Source organism: Mastigoproctus giganteus, chromosome 11, assembly GCF_048544385.1.
Source record: "Mastigoproctus giganteus isolate SK-2022 chromosome 11, ASM4854438v1, whole genome shotgun sequence".
NCBI lineage: Eukaryota > Metazoa > Arthropoda > Arachnida > Uropygi > Thelyphonidae > Mastigoproctus > Mastigoproctus giganteus.
Window position 1 is genome coordinate 70,769,147 of NC_143585.1, and position 22,255 is coordinate 70,791,401.

The window sequence follows — 22,255 nt, forward strand, 5'->3', positions numbered from 1 at the left end:
TTAAGACGAAAACTCATATTATCACCACACGTGAACTCACATTTTACTAAAGTGCATTTCTGGAGGTCACTACCATAAAACAGTAAAAACAATTTGCACTTTCCGAGTTATTGGACTTTTCTGTTAGTGAAATTCATCAAAAATGGGTAGTAAACTTGATATTATTGCATTTGTGATAATACCGATAGCTGGAATTCGGTGGGTTTTTACGTTATTATGGTGAAATTGTGTCCCCTTCAAAGAAATCTTCAATCATATAAAAAAAATCTTTTCTCCATTCCTATTTTTAAGCTTGCTATTCTATATATCACTGGTGAAATTTGTGCGTGCCATGATTGTCATTATCGATTGCTTATTATTTTACAATCCTAAAAGAAAAAAAAAAAAACTGAATGAAAAAAATTTACATAAGACCAAAGTTACATAAGTTGGGGGCCCTACTGTATCAAAAAATGTTCAGCAACCTACGAAAAAAGTATGGTGGTGGATAAAAATTAAAAAACACTTACCATGCACTACTCGTGTATCCAATACAATGCTTCCCTTTATTTTTTATGGTGTCACGTATGATTTGGTCACCAACATTATAACGGTTTGTTAAAATTTAACGGATGCACCATTTTCAAACTTTTCAATAATTTGAAGTTTCTGAAAGCACAACTCATTTGCGTTTACCCATCATTTTTGCAATTTCTAAACAAAACAATACAGTAAACCCCCGCGAATAGCGGGGGTTACGTTCCTGAGAAATGTCGCGAATACTGAGTTATGGCTCCCATAGTAATAAAGGGGTTCTGTTCCAAAGTATGAAATATATAAGAAAAACTAGTCTAAAATTTTGTCTATGTATGTATTATATGTACCTTCATAATATGACTGTGTACATAGTGAAATGCAAGCATATGACATCAAAATGAAAATAAGAAACAATTTAATATTAAATGTAATATTTATTAGAAATTTCAAACAAATCTTTCAAACCAGCGCCTTTGCTCTAGCAAAAAAAAAAAAAAACTTATCCCGCCAGTGCTATCACCAGTTTCGCTAGTGTTGATAAAGGAGTTTTGCCTTTTCACGAATGATGAGTGAACTTAACGGAATTTTATTTTGAGTTCGGTCTTCTACCCACAGATTTAAAGCCTTTCCCATTTTTTCTAGTTTAACATCACGAGTTACAGAGCAAATTTTTGAAGCAATTAGCACATTTTCACAGACACTACGGTGGATTTTTTATTCTGATTTTTTGATTGATCGTACCGTTGACTCATTGATTTTATAATGTTTTGCCACTGAGGAGACACTTTCACCATTAGAAATTTTGTCTAATATTTTATTCGCGAATGTCACCCCCTTCTTTGATATTTTCACATTTCTCTTGTTATTCGTAGCCATACTTTTGTATGGGTTAGAAAGAACTTGTCCACAATAAAGTCACTTTCGTCCGTTAACACACTCGAAAAAGTCTGTTTTACACTGCAAAATGGTAGATTTATCACTTTTGTAAGCATATCAATTTATAAATTGATAAATTTATTCAATTTATAAGCAAACGACGAAAACTTCTATTACAAGCGCATAACACATACTGAACAAGGATTAGTGGAAAAACATCCATGCTTGCGATTTTGTCACCCCTCTCCCCCCCACCCAAATAGTTAAATTTGGGTGGGGAGATAATTTTAGCCACGCCCATGTTTTTTATGGCGGATAATATTCACGGCGCTTTAAAATTCACATTTTTTTAGGTTTCGTTTTATATTAAATCAGCGATCGCGAATACAGATATCACGAATAGCGGGGGTTTACTGTATATATATTTACTATTTAAAAAAAAAAAAAAAAAAAAAAAAACTTTGACATCCCTGACATAAATAACGAAACAAAATTTTTCTTTTCACAGTGCAAAGCAACACAACAATCAACTCGACGCACAAAAACAAACTAAACATTTGTTCTCTTTGGTTTTTTTTTTTTTTTTTTGAGTGGAGGGTGTGAAGACAGTGGGGTTGAAAGATAATAGGTAAACTAATCAACCCATGAAGACTTTATAATGACGATTCTTGTCACTTATTTACGACTTACAAAACATCTCTTTATACCTATTCTAGTTATTACTTGATTTTTTTTTTTTTTTTTTTTTAATATTTGGTGTGTCCCAGTTAATCCGATCCCGGTAAATCAAGTGCTGTATTTCCAAAGTGGTATCCAAACTTATGTTAAAAAATCTGTATTTACCAGATATAATTACTACACATTTATATTCATTTGGCAATCTGTTAGGATCCCCCTTTCCCCAGCAAAGAATCGAATGCATAGCCAAATGTCTACAAATGTATAGAGGCTGACTGGTTTAAAAATCACTTATAGAACAGAATATTATAGGATATTGTAGAGTAGAACAGAATATTATAGGATATTGTAGAATAGAACAGAATATTATAGAATAAAAACTGTACTAGGTATGCCTCATAACTAAGAAAACAAGCAGCCAGTACAAAAGATGAGTGGCCAATGCCCCAAGTCACTAGAAAATGGTTTGGACTGTATATATATGCACAAACAGGCTAGGCTGTCCCAAATAACACTATAGTGATCCACAACAACAACAACTATACCAAATCAATGTCAAAATCAATCATATCCAACTGTCTGGTTAAGGACAAATTAGCTGAAGAACCCCACCACATACCACTAATATATGCATGTAACAGAGAGCAACTCCTGCAGTGGACACAAGCATTATCAGAAATGTAAAAAGACTGCCTGGCACTAATTCCAGCAGTTCTTAGTAGTATCCTGTATATGGCAAGGAGAGAATATGAAAAATAATATAAAACCACTGATTCATCATACTTTAATATAGGTCAATGGGATCATGGCAGAGCTATTAAGAGTTGGTTACAGATCCATTTTAAGATATTTTTGGATTCCTCCTCCAGACTAAATGCACTGCTGGCTTACATTTTGGTAACTGCTTCTCCTAGCTTCTATGTCAACATCACAAATGGTATAATTATTTATCAGATAATATTTTTAAAATGTTTTGTAAGTTTTTTTTTTTTTTCAGTAATTTCATGATAACTATTTTCTACATATAAAAAAAAAAAAAAACTTTAAAACATTGCTATCCTAGCTTAAGTGTAGAAAAAAATAGAGATTTAGAGCCTGTTATTAAAAAAAAAAAAAAAAAAAAATTTAAAGCATTACTTTGAAAACTAACATTTCTCTATTCAGATGTAAATAATGGGAAATTACAAATTCAACGAGAAACTTACCTGAATAGAAACTGTCTGTTCAGGTTAGAAATATCAATGGTATCCATATCTATTACATCGATATCTCTAAATCCCATCAAGGCCTGCATTTAAAAGAAAGGTAATTATAATTTAATTAAGATGCATATTATGCAGAATGTTAAAATTATAAATCACTTAACTAGTTAAAGGTGGATTTCTTAATAGTTGTCTATAACTGAAGATAAATTTTAAATATATCTTGACATGATAATTTTTAACATTTCAAACAAATAAATATAGCTATTATTATGAATCAGGAGTACTAATGTAATGAATATATAGTCCATTCAATCATCTAAGATATATCTCAGTTTACATTATTAATATTTTTATCAATACTAAATACTGTTATATTTAAATATAACATATCAACAAACTGTGCAATAACACTGCAATTCCAACCACCAAAATGGCACTGAATTTAGAAGCCAAGGAATAAACATTACAAGTCTCACTTCAAGAAGAAATTAAGGAAAGCAACACAATAATGAATCCAACCTTTTGTATTGGATGTCAATTTTGGATGTCAAAGGTAAATGAACAGAAGGTTTTAAGGCATATGACCTGACAGCATTCACATCTACTAGAAGGAGAGCTTAAAACATTCAGTGTTTATCATGAAAATATAGAACCACAAATTGGCAATCTGTAGCATTCATTTATGATGCTGAGTGTTACATATTATAAGAGATATTTACAATAATCCTTATGGATCACATATGATTAAACAGGTTAACAGGAGGTATGCAGAATTCTTTACTTATAATATCTTATAATATACACACAATTATGGGAGATTTTTTGAATGGCTTGGTACAAAATTACATTAAATCTACACTAAGGTACTCGGCCCAAAGTTACCATATTTCTTTCCTAAAATATTGCCTTCAAAACAACATCGTTCCGAAGTTTGCCAGGGTGAATTTAAATCAAAAAATTTCAGGCATAAAACAACTATCACTGGCGACATCACGTAATATTGTTAAGCTTGCCTTAAAATCTCGATATTCGGATAAACAAAAATACCTTTCCCAGGTTAGGAAGCTTCGCGATAAATTAAAAAATTATCTACATCCGAACGATTGGTCTGCATTGAAGACCTCCATAGATTTGCGACGGGAAGCACAAGCCTCAGAAATAAAAAACAGACACGTTAATAAGTTGCAAACATTATCGAATAGTTCAAGACACGTTCATACGAATTCTAACACATTGTCGCGAGCTTGCGACCAAGTTCACACGAGTTGGGTGACATCCCCCCCACAGACACATAACGCACTACCACAGAATATGTCGGCTAGTTCACGAACACCCCCTCACCCAGTATCCAACGAACCGACACATCAACAGGTTACAAATCTTTCCTCGTGTACACTATCGCAGGACCAGATTTCACTTTTATCCAAAGGATTAAATTATAATTTACCACCTCGAAAGCTGCCAAAAAAACAATGCGTAATTGATTTTGAATTTGGACTTCGTAGTGTTCCACAAAAAGATGTATTTATTCAACAAGTTAACCAAGTAGTGAATAACATAAAAGAAACACGACTTCCTAAATTGAATACACATGACAGTTCAGCTTTACGAGAACTTCGAGAAAATAAGGACATTATTATACAGAGGGCAGATAAAGGAGATACAGTGGTAATACTAGATAAACATGATTATATTAATAAGTTAGATTCAGTTGTATCTGATAGCTCCACTTATTGTGAAGTGGACCCGACACTGTTTACCAATTTGGTAAATCAATACAATAAAACGTTAACCACATATCGTAAAAACGACTACATTACTATGGTTCAGTTGAAGGAATTGAAGTCCAGAACATACAATATTCCTGCACTTTTTGGTCAGGTAAAATTACACAAGCCTGGATTTCCGATTCGACCTATTGTTTCCTACAGGAACTCGGCATTTTCAGCCTTAGCCACACATGTATATAACATTATAAAACCTTTTAGACAGGTTATACAATTTGGGATTAAGAATTACGATACATTATTTAATAATCTTAAAGACTGTAGACTCGGCGACAATGACAATTTATTCTCATTAGATGTTACATCATTATATACGAATGTAAACGTTGAATACACATTAGATATTATTTGGGATATGTTAAATAAAAACTCGACACCGATTAATTATACGAAGCTGCCTATAAAGGAGATTTTTCACTTAATTAAACTATTAGTTGAGGCTAACTACATCACCTTTCGAGACAAGGTGTACAAACAAATTTTTGGATTACCAATGGGTTTGAGCCTGAGTGGCTTAATATCAGAGATCTATCTCTCAACGATTGAGCAGATACATTTGACACCTTTTCGTCCCCGTATCACATACTATGGGAGGTATTTAGACGATGTTCTAGTTATTACCGATAGTAGTACTATCCAAGATATTTTACATTCGTTTAACAATATTCATTCTAGACTCAAATTTACATTGGAAAGGGAAGATACGGATACTAAGTCATTAAACTTTCTAAATTTCACGCTTACCCGGGACTCGAACAAAATACAATTTAGCATCTATCGAAAACCCACAAACACCGGTATGCTTCTACATTATAATAGCTACCACCCGTTCACCTACAAAAGATCGATTATCTTTAATCAATTTCTAAATGCCTATAAATATTCAACGACAGATTCTGCTTTAGACTCAGAAATACAAATATTAACTAGCAGATTCTTGAACAGGGGTTATCCCATTAACACTATAAATCGAATTAGGGTACAAGCTAAGGATAGGATACAAAATACTGCACCAATCAACAATAGTAATATCAAAAAATACTTTATTTCTGTCCCATATGTTGAACAGTGGCACAAACAGCTTAACAGATTCTTTAAAGATACCGAATTTAAAATTATAGCTAGGCCTATACGGAAGTTACACACTATACTGAACAATCGCTCGGTTCTTTCGGCGTTCGCAACACAAATTAATGATCTAGTATACAACATTTCTTGCGGTGATTGCGACTCGTCTTATCAGGGTTCCACGCGGTTTTCTCTTAATATCCGTGTAAATCAACACGAAGCCTCTGTTCGTGCTTCTCGTTCAGCAGCGTCAGAATTAGCCTTTCATGCCATTAACGAAAAACATACTTTTTTATTTAACGAGGCCAAAATACTTAACGTTCAACGTAATTATACGCGACTATTAATTGCAGAAACCGTTGAAATTAAATTACACGAGAATTCTGTTAATGTTCGGCGGCCATATTTGATCTCCGATGCGTGGACCTTTACGCGCATGCGCGAAGACACATAATCACTATTTAAGTTGCAGGTTTAGCCTGATTCGATAATTTTCATTCCTGTGATCACGACAGTCGGTCGAAAAGCATTGTCAGCTTCAGGAAGGAAAATCGTTTTGAATATTTTCGTTAGATTCGTTTAATTGCGTTAATTTGAATTTTAATTGTTTTGAATTGATTTTGAATTGTGTTAAATTGATTATTTAATTATTTATAATTTACTTTAATTATTTATATTTTACTTTAATGTACCGGTAAGTTGTCGATTTTTTCGTTTTTTCCGTTTTAATTTCTGGAGGGTATCATACGGAAGTGTTCCACGTACTATATTGAGGTAAACTCCTCTTATTAATTTACTAATAGAATTCTTTACTGTGTGAGAAATCTTAAACTATATGAAATCTATGAAAGTCTTTGAAGTAAATAAAGCAACAGCTGAAAATTCTATCTCAAATTCATGCCAGTATGGAAAAAAGATACAATCATGAAGAAAATCTATTTTTCTCAGGTAAGGTTTGCTTCAGCCAAACTAATATGGCAACAAATAAAATGCATGGACTCAAACACCAGATTATTCTTATATGACAAGAAGATCCAATTCACCTTGAATAAATTACAGTATGGTATGTACTGTCCATTCTGGAAATACTTACATCAGGGTTCTTGTCAGCTGACATTTATGTGAGGACTGCTCAAAGGTATCTTTATACATAGTTAATAACATTTGTACTTCAAAATAGTCACAGTGTCAGAGGAGTATTATGCAATTCAGTATCAACCTAACCTCAGTATGGTTTCAATAAGATAGAGCCAAGCAGAAAAGTCAGTTTCTTTCTTTCTCTCTCTCTCTCATTATCAGGCAATTGCTCATGCAGAAAGTTTGTTTGTTATTTGGTTTTTAGGAGCATTAGCAACTAAGGCCATATTGCTCCGGGAATATGCTGTGGTCATTCCCTGACCTTTCCGCATCTTCCGTATTTGGTGGTGACGGGCTCGAACCCTGGTCTAATCAAGAAGCATGTGCTACGCACTGTGCTCCTTCCCACCTGCCTACGGAGGTGCCTCAGAGAGTTTGTAACTTCACACTGTGAAATGGTGGCACACCATTGTACAGAAACAAAACATCTAAATTTTCTTCTAGTAACTCTAGCATCAGACAGCTATTGCAGTATGATACAGCTGACTAGAAAGCTCTGGGAAATGTTGATTCAGCAAAAGAATGCTAGGCTGCCTACTTTAGAGATATCCCTAAAGTGTTAAAAATATGCATGCAGATTTTCACTTCTCCACATATAAGAAAATTATGACAGTTAATCATTCCACTGAGACAAAACATCACTTCATTACTTAAACTTTTGACAATCAGTTTTCAACAAGTGTTTGGCAGCAAAATTCAAAGAATGACAACATTTCATGTTGTCATTCTCTGTCGGTTGTGTTCTAATGCTTGCAAGCTTATAAGGATAAAGAAAGAGACATTTCTCAAAACTTTCTACGATGTCCATTTTCTTGGACTACAAAGGAATTCTAACATGCTCAAATGATGGGGTACTACTAGTGACTCCCTTTGGGCTTTTCCTTTGCAGATGAATTCAATGTCAGTAAACTTTCAACTCCACTCATGATTAAAGTGGCCACTTGGCAGATTTCTTTTGTACTTCTTATGAAATTCTTAGCTAACAAAAATTCATAGAAATTTTTTAACAAGCAAATGAACGCAAAAACTCATGTAAATTAATCTTAAGTAACTAGTTTAATGAAATTTAAGGGTTATACCCATAAAACTAAATAAATCAAGCACACAAGAACCAGCATTTTGGAACTTCTTAGTGCTCCTTTTCAAGACTGAGGTTTAGGCAAGTAAAGACGAAACTAGGATGCCTGGTGAGTTTGTGTGTTCATTTACACATTAACAATTTAATCTGCTCTCTTTTTTTATCTTTAACATATCAAATCACAGATTTTGATGTATGATAATACACAAGTACACAAAATTCTTTCTCAAGTTAAAATACCATTTTCAGGGCTATAACAAACAACATCCAATGGAGAATAAAGTGGTAGCAGGCAACAGCTTGAATAAAATTTTTGAGTTTTTCTTTATTAGTATACCCCTCAACATGTCACTACACCTCTGTTAGTCTTTCCCCCCTTTTTTTTTTCTTTTTTTCAAAACAAATTTTTAAATCAGAAAGATTATCTATAATCAGGGACTGGCTGTTGTCCTGGAGTAATGTGTGCAGCCGCAAATTTGCACACTGAGATCAAGCCTATATGCTGCCACAAAGTGCACAACAGCACAGCAGCTTTTGTTAGCTGCTGTGCTGTTATGTTGGCTGCAATAAAACAGTTACAATGAAGTTTTAAATTCTTCTTGTCTCAGCCATCCAGGGTATAAATGGACTTTTATTTATTTATTATCCTGAATATTTAAACTAAACCTAGAGATTTGATGATGGGCTACTGATTCTGAAAACAGGCTGTCATAGCAGTGTCTCATCCGTTAAATAAATGGCAGATGGTATTTGTTTGTAAGTAGTAGAATACTAGGGTGACTTGAGTTAAGGCAAAGTCTGTTTTACTGCAAGAATTAAGACTTTTGCACTACCTATGCAGTTTAAATACTGTTGATTACAGAAACACAAGACAATAAGAAAGTATGCTTACTTTTCATTATTTGAAAACAACTAAGACATTCAGAGTGAAAATTATTTTATGAATTGCATTTTTATTGCTTGAAACAAGTTAAAAAATAAGTGAAACATTTAAATAAAAACACTGTACTATATGTTAGGAGTTCTTTGGTATCTTAATTTTGTAATCACTAGTGAGTAGATAATCAAAACTATTTCTTTAAATATATGAATGCTCTTACAATTCTAGATATTTGCACTGAAGGTACTAACTTACCAGATTCTTTAGCAGTTCACATCCTAATCCACCAGCACCAACTACCAAAACCCGGCATGAATTCAAAAGGAATTTCAAAGCCTAGAACCAAACTACTAATTAATTAGTATATTTATATTAAATCTTAATAACACAAGATTAAATAATCACACTTCTAAATTACTGAGCAAATACCCACAATGTGATAGAAAGTATGAGTCTAAACCACAAAAACAGCAAAACAAAATACCAAAATTTTAATTTTTTTAAGTAGGAAAGTATCTGTTATGATGCAACAAAAAAAAATAATAAAAAAAAAAAAAATGACACCTCCAAAAGTCCAAATCATCTATACAGGGTGTCTCAAAAATATTGGTACAAACGTTTAGGGGAGGTAGGTAACATCTAAAGGAATGTGAATCGCATAGGAACCCATAACCGGAAATGTCACGGGAAAGTAGTAGCAGAGGCACAATAGGCAGAAATGACACAAGACAGCAATTAGTGGCAAACATTTATTTGACATAATATTAACAATGGAGTACGAGATGGATGCATTTCATAATGTTACAACAGATGCTTGAAGGTTCCACCATGAGACACAATGCATGCGTGACACCGACGCAGCATGGATTGGTGGACATGGTCGAACACACTTGGAGTTTCTTTGACAGTAGCAGCAGCGCAGACGAGTCTCTCCACGAGATCCATTTCCGTCTCCACAGGCGATTCATACACGATAGATTTAGGGCCCCCCCCCCACACAGAAAGAAGTCAAGGCTGGTTAAATCATGTGAGCATGGGGGCAGGCAACAGGTTCACCACAGCCAATCCATCAACGCCCAAAACGCCTGTTCAAATGGCCACGAACACACCTTCCATAATGGGCAGGTGCCCCGTCATGTTGAAACCAAATGTTGCGTCTCATATTTGCTGGAACATCGTCAAGTAACCCTGGTAGAACTTGTTCAAAAAAGATCTGATATTTAGCAGAGTTCATGCGGGATGGTAACAGGTATGGACCGACTAAGCAGTCACCGACCATACCCGCCCACCCATTTATTGCAAAGCGATGTTGTGCAGCATGGGGGCCACACCGTGTGGGCTCTCTGCTAATCCATACACTAGGTGCATGTCTGCCAGCCTCACAGTTCGTATATCGATGCATGTTCTTCGTGCGGCGACTACTGCTTGAATGAGTAAACCAGAAATTTTCCCTCTCGCGAACTGATGAATAGAGCCGTGTACCGACTTACAGTGACATTTCCAGTTATGGGTTCCTATGCGATTCACATTCCTTTAGATGTTACCTACTTCCCCTAAATGTTTGTACCAATATTTTTGAGACACCCTGTATATATATATACAGTAAACCCCCGCTATTCGCAGTATCTGTATTCGCGGTCGCTGATTTAATATAAAATGAAACCTAAAGAAATGTGAATTTTAAAGTGCCGTGAACATTTTCCATCATAAAAAAACATGGGCGTGGCTAAAATTATCTTTCCCGGTCAAAACAGCGCTCAGTGGGTGGGGGGAGAAGGGTGACAAAATCGAGAGCGTGGATGTTTCTCACTAATCCTTGTTCAGTATGTGCTATGCGCTTGTCATGGAAGGTTTCGTCGTTTGCTTTTAATTTATATGCTTATAAATTGAACAAATTTATCAATTTATAAATTGATATGCTTCCAAAAGTGATAAATCTACCATTTTGCAGTGTAAAACAGACTTTTTCGAGTGGTGTGTTAATGGAAGAAAGTACCTTTATTGTGGACAAGTTCTTTCTAACCCGTACAAAAATATGGCTACGAATAACAAGGGAAATGTGAAAAGATCAAAGAAGGTGATGACTAGCAAATAAAATTGAGTAATTAGATAAAATTTCTAATGGTGAAAGTGTTTTGGCCTCAGTGGCAAAACATTATAAAATCAATGAGTCAACGGTACGATCAATTAAGAAATCGGAAGAAAAAATCCGCCGTAGTGTCCGTGAAAATGTGCTAATTGCTTCAAAAATTTGCTCTGTAACTCGTGATGTTAAATTAGAGAAATGGAAAAGGCATTAAATCTGTGGATAGAAGACCGAACTCAAAATAAAATAAAAATGGAAAAGGCTTTAAATCTGTGGATAGAAGACCGAACTCAAAATAAAATTCCGTTAAGTTCACTCATTATTCGTGAAAAGGCAAAACTCCTTTATCAACACTTTAGTGAAACTGGTGATAGCACTGGCGAGATAAGTTTTTTTTGCTAGCAAAGGCGCTGGTTTGAAAGATTTGTTTGAAATTTCTAATAAATATTACATTTAATATTAAATTGTTTCTTATATTCATTTCGATGCCATATGCTTGCATTTCACTATGTACTGTCTACGTACATAGTCATATTATGAAGGTACATATAATACATACATAGACAAAATTTTAGACTAGTTTTTCTTATATATTTCATACTTGGGAACGGAACCCCTTTATTACTATGGGAGCCATAATTCAGTATTCGCATTTTCGGTATTCGCGGTATTTCTCAGGAACGTAACCCTCACGAATAGCGGGGGTTTACTGTATATATATACATATATATATACTACATTACCAAAAGTATTGGGAATGTAAAAGTATAGCATTCATTCTTCAAACCCTTAAACTCTGTTTAGATTTGTAGTCAACAAATAAACCTGCTAGCAATGTTCTGAACCACATTTTGATAAATTTCATGTGATTCCTTCTGATTCCTCACTTCATCATGAGTTGCCTTAGCACTATGTACTTTAAATAAAAAGCACTACCTGAATAAAGAAGTATACTGAAAAATCAAGCATCTCACATAATGTGGATATTTCTAATCACTGGTTTGACAGTTCATTCATTCATAATGCATACCACTAACTGACGAGGCTCCAAAGAAGGCCAAAACTATAGTTTGGAGAATAGCATGTCTTAAATAAAAAACAGGATACTTTTCTATTGGAGCAATGCTTTTTATTTAAAGTGCACAGTGCAACATTAAGGAAACTTGTTGTGGGGTGCCTCCAATATGAAATTGATGCACTTGGTAACAAGCTTAGTTTGCTCAATGCTGTGCACAAACTGAGGCTATTTCCTACCTGTAGAATAATAATAATTTAACAAAGTAAAGAAAAACAAAGGTTCATTCCTCATATTTGGTCACAGTTGCCAAAATCTTAGTTCTACTATTGTTCTTAGTTTTCCTTTGATATTATGATGCAATTCAATATTTCAAATTTGTAGTTACTCCAAAATTTGATTTTTCATAACCAGATTTTTTAAAATTTCTGCTGACCTGATAAATACTGTGGTTTTTGCATTATAAATGACTGCTATTATTTAGCATGGATTCTTCCACTCTCTTGGTTTTGAAATTAAGCACAAAGGCTACTAGACCACAAACTACTCTTACCAAGAGATTTTCTTTGCACGCACATGTATTGAATTCTGAGTTGCAATGTCACAAAAGGTTATTAGGCCTCATTAGAGAATAAATGTAGCATGATAAAAAAAAAACTGACTACTGCACTGAAATTTCATCAAAATGAATGGGCAAGTTTTTGTTTACTTTAAAAATAATAAAATTCTAAGAAATATATGTAAATAAATAACAGTTAGCCACTATTAGTAATCCCAAGCAAGAGCATGCTACCAAACACTGTTAATATACACCAGTGGATCAAGGTTTGTGGGGGGCTGTGCTATATCATAGCACAGCCCCCCACATTTGAAATACTGTTATACCTCATAACAAACTCTTTACATTACTAATAATAATTTAGTTTCCAAGGCTACTTTGTAGCGTACATATGCAATATATATGTTACACAATCAGTTTCAAACTTCTGAAGTCATCACATACCTCGGGACTTGGTTCAAAATCATGATGAGCAAAGGGACCTTCTCTTTCCAGTATTCTCTGTACATTATTCCATCGACCTGGCCATTCAGAGCTAAGGAGAAATAGATATGGCACTCTACTTGTTAAATGTCATCATTAAAAAAATTTTTTTTAAAAATAGTATTAACATTTTATTACATCTTTTATGTATATCTTGGTCTAACTGCATTATAGCTGTGCTTATTAAGTGAATGCTTCCCTACAAAAACATTAGTAAATGTCTTTTCAATATTTTAGGCATATTAATCTAAGTCAGGGGTCTCAAACACATGGTCCTGGGCTGCATATAGCACACCAATTAATTTTCTGCAGCTGTCACTCTGCTTTTATTCTACTTATAAAAATTTTTCCTAGATCAGTGATTTTGGATTTTTAAAATTTAAATGTATGAATAATATAGCGTATATTTAATTTTCATCACAATTTGTCCCTGTATTAGTGCCACAAATTATGAGTAAATCTAGAGACAAGGAATGCATACTACAGGAAAACTGGATAATATATATTTATTTAGTGTAGTGGAGAGAAATATACAGTATATGAGGGGAGGTTGAAAAGTTTCTAGCCTCTCACAGAAGGAATTCCGGGAAGTTGTCAAAAACCATTAATTTTTCAACACAGTCCCACTTAAGTCAACACGCTTTCTGGCACAATCCACTAACTTTTGTAACCCACTCAAATAAAATTCAGTTTTGACTCAAACCAGTTGTTGCATCCATCACACAGCATTGTCACTGTTCAAATTCTGTCCTTTCAATTCCTTTTTGAGTTTTGGAAATAGAAAACAGTCTGATGGCATCAAATCCAGTGAGTAGGGCAGATGCTGTAATAGCTGAACTCATTGTCTAAATGTCATCATTAAAATTTGCTAGATTCACCTATGTGCACTGGTGCATTGTCTTGATGCAAGATAACTCCTCTGGCCAATTTCCTGCAACTTTTGAGCTTCAATTCCTCATGGAAACATCTCAATAGGTTAGAATAATAGTCAGCATTGATAGTGGCACCTCATTCTAGGAAATCAACCATGATCACTCCTTGTGCATCCAAGAAGATGGATGCCATGACTTTTTACTGCCAACTTCTGCACTTGAAACTTTTTAAGAGGGGAGAAGAGGGTTGGTTCTACTGTTTTGATTGTTCTTTTGTTTCAGGGTTGAAGTGGTGTGCTCATGTTTTGTCCATATTGGCATACTGCTTCATTAGCTTCAGAATGCTGTACAATCTTATGACAACACCTCACTTCTGATTGGCATTCAGTGCTTTCGGGACACACCTCAAAGAAACCATCTTCATTCCTAAAACATTCACCACAATACCGCAAACTCACTCATGAGAGATGTTGAATGTTTTCTCAATGTTATTCTGCAGTCTTGCATGATTAAATCATGAAAGGCATCCATATTTGCAGGTGTCAACATGGTAACAGGCCTCCCACCATGGGGTAAATCTTCAATGCCATCATGTCCACAATTAAATTCTTTAACCCAGTTTTTGATCATGGTGTGTGAAGAACAAGATTCTCCTAATATTTGCTGCATGTCTTCATGAATCTGTTTCAGCGACATTCCTCTTAAATGAAGGTACTCAATGACTGCATGGCTTGATTCTCTCAACACCAGCCATCTTCATTCACCTTCCACACCTGTAACGAAGAAGAAAAATAAGGTTACAAACCTGAAATTTTCTATGAATACACAAGAAGGATCAGAGAACAGACTGGTAATGTCTTTCATGAAAAACTTTGTAATCTATAATGGGCTAAAAACATTTCAATCTCCCCACCCTGTACATATTTCTTTCAGTAATACTATACTAGTACATGCGGACTACTGCAGTCCATGAACCCAGAGGTGCTTGTGTAGCCACAAGTCCTTTTGAGTTTGATAACCTTGATTTTTGCTGTTATCAAGAAATATTCTGATAATACATATATACTTACTATCATTTAGTAATTATATTCTTATAAATTTTTTTTTTTCACCAAAAATAACTAGTAGGCTGAGGAAACCCACTGTAAATAGAAACACTCCTCTCTTGAAGAAGAATAAATTTATTTTTATCCTTCAACATTCTAAGTAAAGCAGACCGAGAGAAAATAAAATACAATTGAAGTACCATTTAATATCAAAATTAAGATGAAACAAGATGCAATTACAACTATTGTGATAATGTTACAACTTGAAAATTTAAACAGGTAAGAAAATCATTATTATTTTTTATGAAGACAGAAGAGAATAAAAAATTACACTAACATTTCATGGGTATAATTTTAAACTATTTCTCCAAAGTGTGAAATGATGCCGTGAAATTTGTTTTTCTGTACAATATGCCTTTTAAATAACATGTTAGATGTGAAAACTGTTTATTCATTTTTGTAGTACTATTTGCATACTACCTTTATTATTTTTATAGTTGGAATTTTATGAGGAAAAAATTTTACAAAGTCATCCTGCTGATTGCTATTAATATTAGCAAGTTCTTCCTTGAATTTATTCAACCTATCCACTTTAACAACAGATGGAACTTTGTTCCAGCAATCAACCACCTGTTGGCTAAAGGCAAACTTCTGCAACCATCCCTCTTCAATTTTAATTTATGCTCCCTCATGTGCATCATCATCATCATATTTCTCAATTACTGCAACATTTTAAATAAATAATTTGTCAAAACTTTCCATAGTAGTACAAGATAAGCATATCTATTAGCAGTACAGGAGAGGTATAGAACCAAAAGCACATCCATATGAATTGCAGCTCAAACTGCAATTTACAGATCCATCTGACCATGCACTCTTTAATCCAATGGGGATTTTTAGCAGTAGCATTAGTACAGGCATATGATGCAAGAAAGCAAGCTTATACAGCATCAGCCAAAACAAAAAAAAAAAAACCTTCCCATTTCACCCATTCATTTGTCAATACATTTTGATTTTTGCATTCCTAGCAGAAATAAACCAGGACAAGCACTTCATGTGCCCTTGCCTTATCATGTCCTTTTGCACTGTTAGAAAAGTTACACTAAAGCCATTTCAAAAAAGAAAAGTCAAAAGTTCTGAGTGAACTGTTAAGTTAGAAGAGCAAGAGAGGCAACAAATTAACTTATGAGAATGGGATAATGAGATTTTAAACCAGAGGAGATGAAAAAGAGGATATTCTGAATTTGGAAATCTCTGGGAAGGAATTTTCACAAACTCTAGCTTTACAGTGAAAATAAGACAATCGATAAGGAAACTGTTATTTTGTCAGAAAATTTAACTCGACCTTAGAACAAAGCAGACAGATACCACTGAGACCAATTATACATTGCTCGACAAAATTAACAAAACATGTAGAAAATATGGTGTAACTTGTGCAGCTTGTGATGAAGCAGGACAAAATTTGTTATGGTGGTGTACCATAGAATAATGATGAAATGAGGAGAAAGCAAGAAATTTCAGACAGGTATAAAGGGATATTTATAGGGGTTGTAGAAGAATTATCAAAAAAGATCACATTACAGAAGTCAATACAAGATGCTTGAAAATATGGTCACGACATCAATAGGGTGTACGATCCCTCCAATGGCTAAACGCGCCTGAAAGCAGTGAACTATGCCCAATATAAGGGTGTCTATAGGATGCTATGACAACAAATCTCATTCTTCCACCAGTGCTGATCTTAGCTCACCAAATGACAGAGGACTTGGCTGTCAGCACGCAAAGAAATGCCTAAGGACTTCCTACACATGTTCAATCAGATTTAAGTCTGCTGATAATGCTGGCCATGGCAGTCATTGGATATCTTCAGTTTCAACATATTCCTCCACCACTTGAGCTCTATGTGCAGTGCCACTATTGTGCATGAAAAGAAAGTCTGGGCCAACTGCACCCCTAAAAAGTTGCACATAGGGTTTGTGGATCTGTTGTCAGTATCTCTGTGCAGTTAAGGTACCCCTATCAAAAACATAGAAGGGTGCAACACTTGATCATTATTCCACCATACACAAGAACACTGCCTCCATTGTAAGTGTCCCTTTCTCTGATGCTGGAGGGATGGTACCACATTTCTCACTGTCTACAGATGAAATAATGTCTAGAATCTGTTTGTAGGCTATAATGGGACTTATCAGAGAACAGAACCATACCCCATTTGTCAGAGGTCCAAGTCAGGTGTTCATGGCACAAATTTCAACATGCTCTGCGGTGGTTTGGAGTTAATGGAATACAAACCACTGGCTTCCTATCATAGAGTCTACTTGAATTGAGCCTCCTTAACACAGTCTGGTTAGAAACATTTTCACCTGTGGCCACAGCAACTTCAAGAGACAGTTAATGACACGACACCGTAAGGTTCTGTCTTGTTGTTAGAGCCAGATAGCAGTCCGTTCTGGTTGATGTAGCTCTCAAGTGACCTTGGCCACTCTTCTATTAACGGTTCCTGTTTCCTGAAACTGCTTCCATGGTGTCAAGACAACACTGCATAATACATTAAACCAACGTGCCACCTCAGCCTGCGAATGCCCAGCTTCGATTCGCCCAACGTCCCACCATCTCAAAGAATCATCTAAATGACAATTACTTGCCATCCTGACTACTGGAGATGTGGCCATTCCACTGAGCAAGCCAAAAAAAGGAATGAAGTGATGTAATCACAACCCATGTTTTTATAGGTTTTTAAATAAATGCAGCTCTGTAAGGTATCAATTTCTATTAGATACTTGAAATTTGCATGCCAGGATGCCTATTATATTAAATATTTGCTTTCAGCGACACTATTTACAATAAAATATTCACAAAAAACATTTTGTTCTGTTAATTTTGTTGAGCAGTGTAACTGTGAAATTAATTATGATGTTTTAACAACCCTCTAAGAATCATTTCTTAATCCTTGTTCATAAGGAATAAGAATTAAGTACAGCAGCATCTCAATAACTAAGATATGGCTGCAGTCCTGTGATAATGTGTGTGGGTGCATTCAGCACGTAACGTAACCGTTTTAGCAACCCTCTAAGAATCATTTCTTAATCCTTGTTCATAAGGAATAAGAATTAAGTACAGCAGCATCTCAATAACTAAGATATGGCTGCAGTCCCAGGATAATGTGTGTGGGTGCATTCAGCACGTAACCAAATCGAGCCCATATCCTTCCAAAAAAGTGCATGGTCCATTGTTAACTGTTGCACTGGTAAATAGGCTGTAATAAAATAGCTACAATGTGAATATACACAGGAAATCCTTGTAGACACCAACCACACATAAAAATGAGGGCTTAAAAATTTAAGTTTTCAACTTTCAAAACTTAACTGTAACTAAATTTACAACTTATTACAAACTTTAATTAAGTTACAATGAAACTTTAAACTATTCCCCCCTTGGCCGATCATAACAGAAATTTATTTTATGTGTATTGTATGTGGATCAAAGCTAACTGACATTATATTGAAATTTAATGGAATAAAAGAAAAGTATTTTTGTATTTTTTAAAAGTCATAAGTGTATTAAACCAATGAAATAAATTATAGCAGAATTATAACAAAATTATGTAATTAATGAAAAACATGTAAAAAACAAACAAAAAATGGACAATTTAATCACACTTCAACAGTATCGTAAATTACTCAATTCAAAAAAAAATTTAATTTTCTTTACACTGTTTATTAATTGAGGGGAAAAAATTTAATCTTTTGTTTTCATATTTATGCAAATCCATGAACTTTTTTGCTTGAAACAAGTCCATTTTAGCTAAACAAATACTAGTAATCATGCCACTACATTATTTAAATATTCCCACACAATAATACAACTAATGGCCTGTTATAAGATGTTCAAAAATAAAAGGATACTTAACATCCAACAGTAATAGCAGTTCAAAACAAAATGTCTACAGAAGTTCAACATACAGCTCATGCAACAGAATGCATCCTCTATTACCATTGTTGTGGAAGTGGATAGTTTGAATAAATTAAGGAAAAACTTGACAAACTATTGGAGGGGATGGATATATGAATTGGGATTTTTTTTTTTTTTTTGGCTGATGCTGTATAAGCTTGCTTTCTTGCATCATTTACCGCTGTTAATACTAATTGTTTCCATCTGATTGAAATCAAATTTAATTAGGAAGGATTATGAGTATTAAAACTATTTAAAATGAAATCCGACACAGGAAAGTGCACTTTCGTTATAGAGACTTCCTCCATGCTAAAAAATATACTGTAGAACCAACCATTTTGTCAACAGTTTCCTGGAACTTAAGGTTCATCCATAAATATCAAGAAATCAAAAATTGTGGGGGGGGTATTTATTTCTGATTGGTTACATTAAGCCATCTATTTGCAAGTAAATCTACACAATGCCACAAATAATGCAAAATTCGTTGCTAACTGTGGCACTTATTTAGCAGTTGCAATGAACATGTGAACTTCTCTGGACCTGGAGAGCATTACTGGAGAATAAAAAAAATATAAAAATATTCGGTGGGTACCTTATAACTCTCGTGAAGAGGCCAGGGCCAATAATTTGTGGTGGAGGTGATTTTCTGCAGCTTATATCACTCATTCAAACATGATCATAACCTGAACTTCAGTTGGTACGAGCAGCAATATGACTGCAACTAACAGAAAGGTTATTTGGGGTTTTTTTTTTTTTTTTAGGAGCATTAGCAACTAAGGCCATATTGCTCTGGGGATATGCGGTGGTCATTCCCTGACCTTTCCACATCCTCCGTATTTGGTGGTCACGGGCTCGAACCCCAGTCTAATCAAGAAGCATGTGTGCTACACGCTGCTGCTCCCGCCCACGGAGGCACCTAACAGAAAGGAAAAAAGAAACATAAAGAAAGTGACATTACACCTCTAATAGATAAGCAAAAACGAATAATAGTAAGTTATTTTTACTTTGCCAATCAGCTTTTTAGGAAAAAAATGAAATATTTTAAAATGAAAAACATTAAAATTTTATTCTTAATTCTAACATTATATTGTATAAGAAGACAAATAAACATAATTGAAAACAACAGTCATGTTGTCCAAAAAAAAAAATATATATATATATATATATTTCCCAACTAAAAAAAAATTCTTGTTTACATTCCTGCACAACCATTAGGTCAGGAGAGTTTACAATAAATCATAAATACAATCAATAATCATATTTAGCAGTAACAGGCTTGAACCACAATTCACTTGGAGTGTGTGTTACTGTACTCTCGCTCCTGACCACACTTGGCTATGTCAGGCCTAATGAAAAGCCAAAAATCGGGTAGTGAAGCGTGTGAAAAATAAAGAAAACCAAAACTCTGAGCAGTTAGCACAGCAATGGGTGATTTTTAACATACATGGTACTACTAAGAATTTTTTTACAGCTAAACTTTTCCAACAAAAATAATTAATGATGGTCATTAAAAGTGAATACTGAAATGTATCAAATACACCAACATGCCAATTAAGAGCACATTCTACTGAAAACAGAAACAGCAGTCAATTAAAACATTTTGGGGTATAAGCACATAGGAAGAAGTAACTTGTGCAATACAGTCATATCAGAAAGACTTCAGTCAATGCACATGTAAAAATAATAACAAAAAAATAAAAAAATATATAGTATACAGCATTGTTCATTCAGGATATATTGGAAAGGAACAAAACTTAACAGTTAATTCTGACTTTTTGCAATACAGTATTCATGAAGATAACTGGTAGCTGCACCTGGGGATTGCTGTGTTCTCTGTTAAAGACATTCAGTTTATTTCAAGTCTTTAAGTTAGGCATATGATATAAAAAAGTCAACATATACAAATATAAAACCAGTTCATGAATATTATTATTATTAGCCATATGGTGCAAGGAAGCCCGAGGCTATTGCTGCACCAGCCAAAAAAAAAAAAAAAAAAAAATTCCCATGTTACCCTGAGAGAGAGAAGTAGAAGGGAATCACCAAGAGAGCAAGGAGAAAAATTATGATATCCAGCTCAAGATATGAGTTTGCCAAGCCCATACTCACCAGATTTGAACCCCTGGGGTTAAGCATTTCCTACTTTTAAAGTTGAATTTAAAACTAATGGGGGAAGCACAATGTGTTTAACGTTTTCATTTAATATTTTTGACACTGTATGAAAAATATATATTACATGCCAATGTCTTTAAGACAAATATTTAACAAACTTACAAATTTACTAAGTGAATTAAAAATGGTTATGTGGCAATTTAAATACTGAACAGGTTTGGAAATCTCGCTTTAGGAAGAATGCATATATTTTGCTTTAGGAAGAATGCATATGTTTAGGCTGGTTACGAGAAGGCGAAAAGCTGAAATTTAACGTGTCATTTTGACATTTAAAAAAAAATGTCAAGGTAATATGAATATAGGACTAGTTGCATTGGTATAGTGTATTATATCAAAAATAATTGAATTCAAAACTATTGGGGAAAGGCATATGAGCGATTTAAATTTAGAAAAACAATTTATACATTCTACATGATAGTCACTAAGCAAATAAAAAAGTTTAAAACAGACAGGCTAACAGCTACAAAATGAAAACATTTCAAATACGTATTTTGAAAAAATGAACAAACTAGCCCAATAAGAGAACACAATGTACCTATCATCCGCCATATTTTCTGAATTGCAATATTACTCCCTCTCTAAATGTAGAGATGGTTAGCAAAATTGACAAAAAATTAAATTAATTACACATTTTTACACTTTAGAAAGGAAAATTATCACTACTAGTTTTATGACTAATCCAATGTGAAAACTATCTTTTCATATTTTCACCACTAGTCAAGCTAATGTTTTTTTTTTTTTTTTTTTTTTTGAGTTTTCGAAATGGCATAATTTTAGACAGCGACAATTGGACATGTCCTGAAGGCCGTGGGGAAAAAATTAATTTAAAAAAATAAAATATATACT

General features: G+C 34.1%; 1 protein-coding gene across 2 annotated transcripts in view; it reads right to left on the reverse strand.

Moving 5' to 3' along the window:
* Positions 1 to 22,041, reverse strand: part of Uba3 (Ubiquitin-like activating enzyme 3) — a 97,212-nt gene extending 75,171 nt beyond the window's left edge. The window contains exons 1-4 of one of the 2 annotated variants that reach the window (XM_090385141.1): positions 21,945 to 22,041; positions 13,330 to 13,420; positions 9,481 to 9,561; positions 3,276 to 3,358 (exon numbers count right to left, since the gene is read on the reverse strand). In XM_090385141.1, coding sequence (XP_090241267.1) covers positions 3,276 to 3,358; positions 9,481 to 9,561; positions 13,330 to 13,420; positions 21,945 to 21,958 — 269 coding nt within the window. In that variant the 5' untranslated portion in view covers positions 21,959 to 22,041. Of the gene's footprint in view, positions 1 to 3,275; positions 3,359 to 9,480; positions 9,573 to 13,329; positions 13,423 to 21,944 lie in introns of those variants that run through there. The other variant, XM_090385142.1, reaches the window with a different exon arrangement.
* Between the last annotated feature and the right edge of the window lie 214 nt (positions 22,042 to 22,255).